General features: G+C 45.5%; 1 protein-coding gene across 4 annotated transcripts in view; it reads right to left on the reverse strand.

Annotated features, from left to right (window-relative positions):
- SEC24B (SEC24 homolog B, COPII component) overlaps positions 1–13,362 on the reverse strand; it is a 764,077-nt gene that overhangs the window by 582,502 nt on the left and 168,213 nt on the right. For 2 of the 4 annotated variants that reach the window (XM_086962000.1, XM_086962002.1), the window contains one exon: positions 12,751–12,935. In XM_086962000.1, the coding sequence (XP_086818126.1) occupies positions 12,751–12,935 (185 nt within the window). The remainder of the gene's footprint in view (positions 1–12,750; positions 12,936–13,362) is intronic. The other 2 variants (XM_086962001.1, XM_086962003.1) reach the window with 1 other exon arrangement.

A 13,362-nucleotide genomic window follows, 5' to 3' on the forward strand; every position in this document is an offset into this window, starting at 1 on the left:
ACAACCAAGCAGCTGCATTTGAGGCCTGTTCAAAAAGAGACCAGAAGAGGGACCACCTGGTCAGAATGAAAATGCAACATCACCTTAAGTGTGAACACTAAGTGATTTTCATCCTTTTTTATAAAACTGTAGGTAATAGCAAGATTTCCAGAAGCTTGAGGAGCATTTTGGCAGAAGTAATGACTACTAGAAAAGGTGCCTTACAGATTACAAATTTCGAATGCAAAAACAACAGTTGATAAACAGAATGCAGAACAATGTCATACATTCACCCCAGTACAGAGATCTGGGCCTAAATCCATGTTTTCTTTTGCTCACCACGCCACCCCAGTTCAGACATGGCCATACAGATTACAAATTTCTAGTCTGCGCAATACACTCGCTCAAAAGAGGAGGCCACCAACCTTGACAAGACATTTATCTTCGATACCTGAGATGGATATTTGATGTGTGGGAAAAGGAAATTTCTCCCTAACCCAGTCACAAGAATTTTTGACTACAGTATGGGAGTATTGAGTGTCTTGGCCCAAAACTTTTTTTAAATAAAGAAAATCTAGCTAGATGCACCCGCCAAGAGGCAAGGTGAATGCTGGGAGTCGGGAGGCTGGGGGAGATTTATTTGCCGGCGGGGGTGGGGGAGGGAAGAGAGATTTGTTTTCTCCTTACCCAGTGGCAGTAGACACAGAGTAGTTATAGTTAGGTATGCAATTCAATAAGAAAAGCATTTTTTGGCTTGCTAATACTCTGGCACCATTTGATAAATCTTCACATACCTATTTTTTCTTTCTTTCGACTGGAAGGCTTTGAGTGGGATCTGTCTAGTGGGGGCTGAGAAAAAGGGGGGAGCCCCAAAATGCAAAATCCCCATGCATTTTCCTAGGATTTTTTTTCCAAAAAGTAATAGTGCAAAAACATCTGAACGGAATTACGGCAAATTTGGCAATAAGCTATATCTTGGTCCTAAAAGCGTGCCTTTTGTGATTTGGTGTACATCTGTACAGTCGTTTTTGAGAAATGAAGGTTAAAAAATATTTGCGTATGTGGATAGTTAGGTTCACAAAAGTACAGCAGGTGCGAAAAATCAAAAATGGAGCTATCTGATTGAAGAAAGGGGCCTTCCTTCCAGTCAGCTGTCGTGCTCCAATAATTTATGCAGTAAAGTACATTGTGCCGTCGCCCTGCACTGCTAATTGCTTTCCACATTACATCACTGATGACATGTTCTATGACATCATTGGTAACATCAGTTCAACATTTGAAATTACCATTAATGGCAACTCTGTATGGAGAGGTGCGAGTTATAGTTACTTTACTGTATGAATTATAATTAATTGAGATGACTATAACTGGTGTATTTCACAGGTTTTTTTTCTCGTTTAAAACAATGTATGTTTTATCGTATTACATGGCCTCACACTTGCCTGTCTTGAATGAGTGGTGGTATAGGAATAGAGATGACCCTGCATATGCTGTGGAGCGGCGCCTTATGGGTGATCTCTTCATACGATTCTGCACCAGTGCGTAGATCTCTGCCGTTGGCAACACAGGTGGTCTTTCAACTCTGGCAACAAGCCTTGAGGAGGATGGGGTGGTGGAATACACTGACACAGGAGACCCCCCGATTTGGAAGAATGGTCGCATGCCGCAATTAGCTATGCTGTCAGAGATCCGTGGATGGGACAACTTCGATATCTCTACCCTGGGGGATGTCATGCGGGGGTGACCCCGGGGTCCTTTCAAGACCTACAGAGGAATTTTCAGATGCCAAAACCCCAATTCTATAAATATTTACAGTTTCGGCACGCCTTTTCCCCTAGCTTAGAGGGCCTGGAGTCATTGCGGAGTTTAGCCCAATAGAAGCGTAGGGTTTTATGTGGGACCTCCAAAATCATGAAATTCCTAAGATTTACCAAACCCTGGTGACTCACAACTCCCCCACACTACTGAAGTTCAGAGGGGACTGGGAAGATGATGTAGGTCCACTTGATGAAGGGGACTGGACCGAGACACTGGCCTCTCCCCGGGTGGCGGCCATAGCGGTGCGGCTGCGCCTGGTTCAGCTTGAATATTTGTGCCAAGTATTTTATGCGGGTCCGGCTGTGGAGGGCGGGATTGGTGGCCTCACCTCTATGTCTTAGATGCGAGCGGGAGGAGGGGACTCCATGGGCACACGATTTGGTATGGTCTCTCTTTGTCACGGTCTTGGAAAGGGGTGGTGACTTGTCTCTCTGAAGTGCTGGGCTGGGACTCACCCCATTTGCCGAAACAGGTGCTTTTACATGTTATGGATGGAACAGTGGGCAAAGTCTATGGACGTCATCTTATGCTTTTGGGGTTTACCTTAGCTAAAAGGGATATTGCTAAGGCATGGAAGGCACCTTTGGTATCAACATGGAAGAAGGGACTGGACTTATGCATGGGCCTGGAACTTCCCATTTTCATTTCAAGAGGGTGCCCGCAGAAGCACTTTACAGTGTGGAAGTGTTGGGCAGACTATCGGGCCTGCTACTTGAGCCGGTTGCTGCAACGGGGCACTTCCACCCGGATTGATGATTCCTCGCTGGTGCAGGACGTTGTTCTTTAGTATTTCAGTTCCTGGGGCGAGTGGTAATGAAGCATAATGTACAGCTAGGCTGTTATCTACGAGGCTGTTAGTGCGATGGGGGAGAGGGGAGTTGGGGGTTCATTTGACATATTCCATCGGTATTGCTCTTATTTTCTCCTTACATTCCTTTGTGAAAAGTCAAAGTCATAATTCTGAATCTTGATCGTGCAGACGTCTCTGGGTTACAGAGCGCTGCTTCATATTGTCATTTGATAAATAAAATCAGTTTAAAAAAAACAACAGAAAAACGTATGTTTTAACTGACATTTTCACCTAATTAACATCCCTTTAACAGATAGATAGACAGACATTCCAGCTCTATGAGTTGGATGCAGAGCTTCCTGCTTGAAAACTGGGACTTGTAACAGGCAGTCCAGAGCCCCCTATAAAGATAATAAAAGCTTTCCACATCCCAAATGAGTGACCCAGAAGTGGCTTCACAGTTCATTTTACTGCAGAAAGGGCATTTCAACTCCTCATGGGTCTTATTCACAGTAGGGGTGGTAGTTTCCTCTACGTTTTCTGCACACAAAAAACTGTCCCCTAAAATAAACAGTAAAAGCACTACTACCATGGCTCATTTGTTTAACGGAACACCAACGCTTTCTTCAGATATGTAAATATATATACAAGTTATGAAAAGAGGAGATTAGCTAAGAGGTACTCCCATCGACTAACATCTGAAAGCTTCTGCTGTATCCCAATCTGAAGTCCTTGTAGTCATAAACAAACTCAAATCAGGCTTTCTTGATAATCCTTCCCTCTCTGTCATCTTAAAACCACTGGCCCCAGTTTTCAACACCAGCTCTCGACAAGGCCATCAAAGTTCTCTTGACTTAAAGCAGGTGCTGGGTTTTTATTGTTTTAATAAAAAAGTGGATGCCAAGGTCCAAGGGACAGAAATAACTAAAGGCCCATTACTCTTCTTCTTCTGTCCTTTAGCAAACTCATAGGTCTCTTTCTTGCTAAGTGTATTGCAAGATTGTGAAAGCATGGGCTTTCTGGACTGGATTCTAGCTTTAGGTAGAGAGACAACTTTGGTAGTAGCTCTTGACTTCTTTCAATACTCTGATGATCTCTGCCTCCCCTGCCAGCCTCTTGCTATTTGCCCCGTGTGCAGTTGGTCTTTGATGCATTTGCCCATTCTAGTCTTCTCGACCATAGATGGGTTGGTGGAGCCCGTCTGACAGAGTGCTCAGGTCTGGCTCATCTCTTCCTGTCAGGCTGCTCAAAACTGAAGCCTTGTTCCCTTTTCGCTCTAAAGACTAGCCACTGGGATGCAGGGCCACTCTCTCATCATCTTTAAAAAATTCATGTACAGCCACTCAGGGAGTTGATTATGAGCTTTGGACTCCAGGTACTGTCATACCCCGAGGACACACAACTCCTCATTGCATTCAATAATGAATCATCCAATAATGAACTACCCAGCACAGACCATCTGTCGGCTGATAGGATGGCAGCCAACTTCCTCATGTGATCTGAGAACCCTAATTTTGATAACTGAAGAGTCTCTGCACTCGGTCATTTTAGCCTTCCTCCATGGGAAACCCTCTCTCGTTTGCTACCACAGTGAAGAATCCTACCTTCTAGGTTGACCAAGTCGTCTCACTCAAGGCTCAGGTTTAAACAATTCTTTTTTTAAATCACTTGGATTATTTGCTTTCTTCAGCTGAAAACCCTGAGGAAACATCTCACGCCTCTACCTTGCAACACTATACTCTCACTTAGCCTATAGGAAAGCCCTAAATGTAGGTCTCCCAAATTACCAGATTTCTAATGTACAAAGAACCCAAACATTTCAGTGTATAATTTAGTCGGTCTTTCGGTGTATGATCGCTTTTCCAACACCAGGCAGTCCCCTGCACTAGCTTACGGTTAAGAATTGGTTTAAACCGCTTTGTTTGATTCCGTGTGCCTTCGACAACAAAATCCCTAAACTGCTTCCCTCTTTAATTGTTTATAATCCCGCTGGCTGGATCCCTTAGATCAGGGTCCGCTTCGTAGTCCAGATGTCTTGCTAAATGCAGAAACGATGTACAAGAAGATCCTTTAGATTTCTGGGCCATACAACTGACCTCCAATAGACTATCCAGCACTCTTTTTCACAAGAAGCTAGAAAGTTTTCTTTTATGCAAATTTTTGCTGTCTACTGTCCTTTTCCTTCTGGTTTTCTCTTCTTGTGTCCATGTTATAGCGTCCTGCTGCCTAGGATTGACAGATGTGCTTTACAAGTCCATAAATAAAAAGTGAAGAGTGGTTAGATTGAGGAGGTTTATTTTACTTTTGCTCCACCATTTTATTTTTAAAACAAAAATGTTCCTTACCTACACTGCTGCTTCATTTTAAAACCCCAGAAAACTCAGTTCCTTCTTTCGACACCCTCTCGCAAGTGCACATTTTCTCTTTTCTGAACAATAGTTTCGCTCCTTCGCTCTCATCCATGGTAAAATCCATTGGGGTGGGCATTCTCTAAACTTGGGGTGCTGCCTGGGATACCAAAGCCGACCCTGTGGGAGCACTGCTTCCGTTCACCTGCCTGCCTGCCAGCGACCTTTCCGGCCACTTTGCCACCACGCCTCGCGGCTCCCGCTCCGCGGGCGCCGCTCGAAGGCTTGAGACTTTTGCGGGGGATCCAGCCCCGGCTCCAGGACGTGCTTTTGAGCACCAACGAAACCCAAGGGTCACAACAGAGGGACCTTCAGCAGAGAGGCGGGACTGCGAGGACCAGCGTGCCCAGCGGCGCTGATTGGCCGCAGCTGGTCCTCTTCCCGCCCCCTCCACCTGCAAAAACAGCGCAGTGCGAGTGCTGCCTGGGTGCTGCCTGGGATACCAAAGCCGACCCTGTGGGAGCGCTGCTTCCGTTCACCTGCCTGCCTGCCAGCGACCTTTCCGGCCACTTTGCCACCACGCCTCGCGGCTCCCGCTCCGCGGGCGCCGCTCGAAGGCTTGAGACTTTTGCGGGGGATCCAGCCCCGGCTCCAGGACGTGCTTTTGAGCACCAATGAAACCCAAGGGTCACAACAGAGGGACCTTCAGCAGAGAGGCGGGACTGCGAGGACCAGCGTGCCCAGCGGCGCTGATTGGCCGCAGCTGGTCCTCTTCCCGCCCCCTCCACCTGCAAAAACACTGATAAGCAGGCATCCGAACGCGCATGCGGGACGCGCACGGGGCAAACACCGGGGCTAAGACCGGGCAAAGAGCGGGCCGTTTGAGGCCGTTCGAGGACGGCAGCGGACGGCCCTGGCCCACCCCCCTTATCGCTCCCAACCTGCTTATTGTATCGTTGTGCTGAGATAGGCTAGCTCAAACTGTAACATCCTAATTAGTACGTTGAGTGACGACCCTTTTTCCACCTTAAGCACCATGAGCACTAGGGTGACACGCAGCAAGGCCTCCAAAGGTGGTACACAAATCTGTGGCCCCATGGACGACTTCATTACCCGCACAAATATAGCCATAGATGAAGAAATATCTAAACTTCAAACCCGGGTATCTCTAGAATTAGTAGCCGCACGAAGGTTGTCCCAAGTAATTGCTCTTTCAAAAAAATCATCCTTAGGCCATATAGCCTCTTCTGTTACTCCAGAACGCCCGGTCCGCCCAAATAGTATCATCACTCAGGTCGATGTACACCAGCCCCCTATCCTTCCTACCTTCACTCCGCCCTTAGAGCAACTACGTATTGTAGAAGAGACAAATTGCCCTGCACCTTCTCATGCCCAGACTCCTACCCTCAATCCACCTCCCCAAGTATTCCCAATGACTTCTTGCGTTAGTGGTACACAACCTAAAAGAAAACGCCAATCACGCTCAGCCTATTCACGTAAAAAGGCAAAAGTGGCAGTCTCTCATCACCTGACAGCGACTAACGCTCCGGCATGTAATGTTTTACCTGAATGTTCCTCGAGCACACAGCCATCATGCCAAAGCAAGGGAGAGGGTCTAGCAACTACCACCCTAGAAGATGGGGGCGCGCAGGCACAGGACCTGGGTAGGAATGATAAGGAATTTATAGACCAAGTCTGGGAAACATTAAAAAAACTTCTCTCACCACTAGACTTAAGATTGTCGAGGATAGAAAACAATCTACTCGAGATGGAGAAGAGCATTATTGCTCTGGCCACTCTCGGCCTGAGAAGTCTTGAAAATCAGGGCTTGTCCCCAACTGACCCACATTCGTCAGCTCCCGTTTCGCAAGCTGAGCAGCACCCCCTACCAGCGCCTGTTGCTGCAAGGCCTGTTCCTAAACCGAGGACTGTGGCCGTGGACCAAGTTTCCATAACCGCTAAACCTCAGGCCTCCAAACCACAGATTCCCATACGGAACTCCAAGCCTCATAAAGCAAATTCAAAACCGGGAGTACTTACTAGACCCCACCCTGTTGAAACCCAGGCCCCTCGTCCAAAAGATAATTTTAGAGGAGGCTACATAGACCTTCCCCCAGAGGCCAATGACTACGTGGTCGTGTTGACAGGCGTTCCTGTGATTGACATTGACCAACACGAAAACCACTGGTCATTGAAAAATAAAATTATGCATTGGCTCAACGTCAATAGGCCGATTCCCAATGGTAGAAGAAGCCGAGTAATGATGGTCCGTAGAACACCCTGGGTGGGTCCAACAAAGAAATCTAAGCCACGGGATTGTGTAGTTGTGACTTTCGAGGACCCACACACGGCACACCACATCTGTTCCTGGCCAACCAGCGAAGAATCCTTAGTCATACCAAGGCCGCTATCCTATTTTTACCCCCCACGTCAAGCCCATACCCAAGCTGATAACTGGTCTTTGGTGCAGCACCACCCATGGAACACCCATCCTATGAGGCAAAAGAATACTCTTTTACACTGGAATGGCCTCTCAACTTACAATAGATTTGGTGGCCTAGAGGAGGTCGATTGACTCTCTATGTTCCCCGTCTGCCCACAACTAGAAAAAGCAACGACACTTCAGGATGTAGACATCGTTGGAAATCTAACCCACGGCCTTCTAACGAGCCAAGGCGGGCTCCTGAACAGCTTGCCCCGTGACATGGAACCAACTAAAGTGATTACTCTAGATTGCAAAAGAGTCGAAATGAGGACAGATCTATTCTGCTCGATCCCCCCTCCTCCTGCACAAACTAACTCAATGGAGATCGACCCGCCTGATAGAGCCGCAACCCCAGCTTTTCTCCAGACTGAGATTCTTCCAAGAACAACTGTACCGGCTGTGGTAAACCCTCCTTTACTTATCCACTCACCTAAAAACCTTACATCTGGTGAACCTTTACTGAAGATCCTAAGCTGGAATGTGGCTGGTCTTGCACGCAACTTTGATATCCCGGAATGGAATACCTTCCTGGCACCTTATGACATTTGTTTGCTACAGGAAACATGGTGCCAGGAACCAAGACATAGAGTGGGTTTTTCGACCTTCTATGTCCCGGCTGTACATCACCAAGGTTCTAAAGGACGCCCGTCCGGCGGTCTTCTTATTTGGATCAACATAGCATTAGATCTTAGTGTTTCCCAAAGGACCACTCAAACATCTGACCTTCAATGGATATCACTACGCTACAAAGGGGGAAGGAAATTAGAACTATTTAATCTCTACCTAAGGGGCAACAGGAGTGGAGGATCTTTAAATTCACTAGGCTTAAGCAACAACTTGGCTGCCTGCGACGCTGATTCCCTTGTCCTCCTAGCAGGCGATTTTAACTGCTGTTTTGAGCCTTTAGCTAAAGAAGACATTCTGGATACCAATGACGAGGATAACAGGAGGGGTATCCCTATCTTGAACCTTGAGCCGATCCCTAAATGGACACAAAATGCGATTGATATAAACGCTCTTTGCATGGAGTACAACCTGAGAGCAACGAATGGGCGTTCTAAATCAGATCCCATGGGTGCCCATACATACAATAGGACGGGTCACTCATCCAGAATTGACTTTATCATGCTCAACTATAACCTCTGGCCATACCATCACGACATGGAGGTTATAGAGACCTGTGATAGCGACCACAACCCTCTTGCCCAAACTATCTTTGTCCCTTGGCAAACTGGGACTCAAGAAATTCCTGACCAGACATGGAAAGCTTCAAAAGAGATTCTTCCCTCAAACTGTGGCAGACGTCTGAAATGGGCAAGAGTCTCAGCAGATGAGGCAAGGATGACACAAGCCGGAATCATTTTATCAGAGGCTGAACCTCGGCTTGACATCACAAATGCCATTAGCAAGATGGTCTTATCGTTATTTACAGAGACTATAACGGCACTAAGTGGGCTGTTCATCATTCCCAAACCCAGCTCCAGAACCGCTTCAAAAGGAGCTCCTAGAACAAGCGAAAAGTGGTTCACATCTAAATGTCGGATTGCTAAGGGTGATCTTGTTGCGGCAGTGAAAGGAAAAGATCAAGCTAACATCAGGTCTGCAAGGAAACTTTATAGAAAATTTGTGACCGAGGCCAAGCAGACATATGATTTCAACTTTTGGCGCGATCTAATGGAGGCGAGCACAAGGAAAGATGCTAAGGGGTTCTGGGACTTGCTAAGATCAAGAGAAAAGCCCATTGACCAACAATTGACTTGTAATATCCCTGGCGATGCTTGGTTTGCCCATTTTTCGAAATTGTATTCGGCTCCAACAGGGCCTCCACAATCAGACCTGGTCCCACTGCCCAGCCCCACAGATCTCCCACCAAATGAAGGCTTATTTACCACCTTGGAAGTAGAGAAGGCAATTAGGTGTATTGTTCCTAACAAAGCGGCAGGCCCTGATGGGATTCCGGGCGATTTGATAAAAAGTAATCCCCTATTCTGGAGTAGATTAATTGCTGCACTTCTCAATGAGGTTATGTTGGGGGGGTCTTTCCCTGACTCTTGGAGGGGCGCTGAAGTTGTCCCCATTTTCAAGAAAGGCTGCAGGGAAGACCCAGCTAATTATCGCCCCATCAGTTTGTTGGATTCGACGCAAAAGGTAGCGGGGAAAGTGGTACTGGGCAGGATTCTGGAGTGGGTGGACGAAAATCAGATACTGTCTGATTTCCAAGCGGGTTTTAGAACGGGGACAGGCACCATTGAGCAGACATTCCGCCTTTTAATGCTCTATTGGAAAGTAGTGGTGCTAGGAGGGGGCAGCTTATACTTAGTCTTTATAGACTTAAAAACAGCCTTCGACCTGGTCCCACGAGCATTATTGTGGAAGGTCCTCGATGGGTTAGGTCTACCTCCCTACTTGCTGGCCTTGCTCATAAAATTTCATGACAATAATTTTGCCCAAATCAGATGGGGTGCCCAGGGAGAAAAAACACTGCGTATCCCAGTAGACAGGGGCGTCCGCCAGGGGTGTGTGCTTGCCCCCACTCTGTTCTCGCTTTACGTCAACGGAGTGGTGGAGCACCTCCTCCAACATCCTGCAGATGCACCATCCCTGGCTGGAAGGAAAATCCCGACGCTCCTGTTTGCGGATGACACCCTTCTGATTTCGAAATCACCTGCAGGCATACAGTCATTACTTTCCAGCTTTAAGGCCTTCTGTGACACCAGGGGATTGGCCATAAACATTAGTAAGACCAAATTTCTTGTCCTCAACCCCCCTAAGAAATCTGTCAAACCCCCCGCTCTAGACTCTGTCACATTAGAACGAGTCAAAGAATTTGACTATCTGGGCATACGTCTTAGTGATAGCATGAGCTGGAAGGCGAACCACCAAAAAGTGTTTCTAACCCATAAGAGGGTTGTTGGTGCTTTACTTAAAGAACAGCGTGCTTCCTCCATAAAACCTATTGGGGCACTTCTCGATATTTACAGGGGTAGGGTTGTGAGTGCAGCACTGTACGGCGCAGGACTTTGGGGTACCCAGAGAGTGGACACCTTGGCCCACTTAGAAAATAAATTTCATAAAGATCTGATGAGGCTACCCCAGAGCACTCCCACAATCCCCCTTTTGCTCGACGCAGGTACCCGCCCAATCTGTGAGCAAGCTAAACTACGCCCCCTATTACTATGGTCCAGAATTTGGAATGTCCCCGAACTCCACAGCTATGCAGACGCCCTAAAAGATGTACTGTCCTTACCTGGTTGGCACAAGGTCGCCTGGCTCAGGGAGGTCAAGAGGGTTCTGTACATGCTGGGTCTAGGAGCTGCGTGGGAAAATAAAACAGCACCTCCTAAACAAGATCTGAAGAAGGCCTATTGGTCATGGGTGGACAATGAGAGAGTAGGCAAATCAAATCATCCAAAATCTGTTGCCAATTTCTTGATGGTCAAAGACATCCCCGTTAGGGAACCATATTTGGATCTGATCTACAGTTCACACGACAGGGCATTGTATTTTAAATTCAGGGTCGGGGTTTTACCTTTATGCCAGTTTACTTCTACCTGGAAACCACCCCTGCAAACTGTACCCTACTGCCCATTCTGTGAGCTAAAAGTTGAAGCTGTTGCACACTTGTTGTTTGAGTGTAGAGCCTATGTGGCCCCTAGACGGAGGTGCTTGAAGCCTCTCTGTAGGAGCCTGGGAACTCGCTCACATATGGAAGCTATAAGAATACTGCTTTCAGATGCTAGACCTTTTTTTGCTATTTGTTTGGCAAAATTCCTAGGCTGGGCTTGGCGCATAAGAACTGCTAGACAACTGACGATCCAATAAAGTGTCCCCTCTTATCCTTATCTATTTAATGCTTTTCTCGTGTAAACGATGAGATGTTTTTAACGATAAAATGAACTGTAAGTTGCTTTGTTTTGATTACTGCTAAATTGTTTTTATGTTATGATGTTCTGCTTTTATGATATGTTTTTATATCGAAATAAAGCTTATTACTACTTACTACTAAACTTGCTTTTGTGAATGCCATACTTGCAGACGGCCTCCAGTCATCCACTGCAAAACTCATTAGTACAACATTTAGTGGCCAGCGCTTGCTGCCACATCAGGCAACTGCGTTTACACCCCCATACTGCACTACCTTCACTGGCCACTCATCATTGTAGGAAACACTTAAAACTCTTCTGCTTGGTTTACAAAGATATCCACAACACCAACCCTCCTTACCTGATAGAATTGCTCTTAATTACTGGTGGTCTGAGAAGTCTCTGAATCAGAAATTCTTCTCAACTTAAAATATGCAAATTCAAAACAACATTGCCTTAACAGAATCCTTCACCGGTGCTACTACTACCACCAACTAGAGTTCTCCACCCCTCCCCTTCGTTTTCAGATAGAACCCCACTCTTATCACAATCTGAAAGTACCTTAAAACTCCTCCTTTTTCGCCAGTTTCTAAATCACTTTCTTCTGAACTCAAACCAAGCTCTAAGCGCAGATCTGCGCTTCTGTTCTGTCCTCTTATATTTCAGTTGGCTAAACGTTTCCTATGGCGAATCTATGTGGTGCTCTTTTGTTATGATCTGTTGTATGTAAAAACTAGTTTTATATGACCCACTCAAATACCATAAGATCATGGTGCACAGTTTTATGAATTTTGAAATAAATACATGAATACAAATTTGGCAAAGTTTGTGGAACGTCAGCAAGGCAAACCGAGAAATAGAATTCGATCAAGGTAAATTAGAGAAACACATAAAATGGCACCTAAGTATTTAAAGACACATTTTGTGAACATAGCCTTTGTAAACGAGTGCTGTACAGCAACACATTTTTTTTTATCACACATGGCCTTTTCGCTAAACATTTAGAAAATAATGTCATTAACAAAGAAGTCATTTTGAAATAAGAATTCCACATGTATTGTAGAATGTACGTTTAATTGCCTAATCATAAGTTGTGATACATGCAACTAGAATGGTAGCTTACTTCCAGCTAGACAATAACACAGAAACACAGTCCAAATCGGAGGATGATAAACACTAATTTGCAGTGAGATATGCCATCCAAGCCTTCCAAATGCGGTGACTTTAGTGAAAAAACGTTTTTTTCTTACAGCATTACACAGAAAGTTGCACTTTAAACATATATAGAATATCTTTATACAGCCCTCTTACCAACAGTAGCAGAGAAGGTTACAAAGTAAGTTTTCCTTCCACATATGGAATCTCTACTATCATTTGAATTGACAGATTCATTATGAAAATGCAAACAATGCACCTCTTTGTCCAATATATGCTGTCCACTTTACTATCACAAAATAGGGTACCTACTGAGAGCTGCAGTTTAATTTCTTAAGATCAGGATTCAAGTTGGGGACAGGTGCTTCAAGAGGAGAAATAGGCAGAATGTTTCTCTCTTGAGTAAGGTTGACTGGTCTCAAGCATTCTGGCTGTTGAGAACTTTGAAGACTCAATCCTCCTAAAGATGACGACAACTGATTAGTTGCAGGATACTGCTGAAAAGCATAAAAAAGTACAAAATGTCAGAAAATACGATACATCAAACTCTATGTAACAGCTTCATAAAAACATGTTTTAGGCCACTGAACAGAACAGTCTGAGAGGTCTTGCACAGCAATAATAGAGGTACAGTGATTCTGTGTAAAAGACGCCAATAGTTATATCGGGGTACATCTAACTGTTCAGTTATTCCTGCCAGTCCAACACTATGCTGAAACACTTTAAAGATAGGATTAAGAATTAAAAAAATCAATTTGAACACATAAAAATATTTTTTTTTTAAACAACCGAGGCAGACACTGCATATGGAACGGTGGTACGGCCCTTTTTAAAGCTGCCAGCCTTTTAGCGACTACAGTTCTCTAAATTACAACTTCCAGGTTGTACTGGCAATCTATATAAGAAATGGTTAATGAGTCACAT

The sequence above is a fragment of the Lissotriton vulgaris genome, chromosome 3_1 (genome assembly GCF_964263255.1).
Source record: "Lissotriton vulgaris chromosome 3_1, aLisVul1.2, whole genome shotgun sequence".
Taxonomy (NCBI): Eukaryota; Metazoa; Chordata; class Amphibia; order Caudata; family Salamandridae; genus Lissotriton; species Lissotriton vulgaris.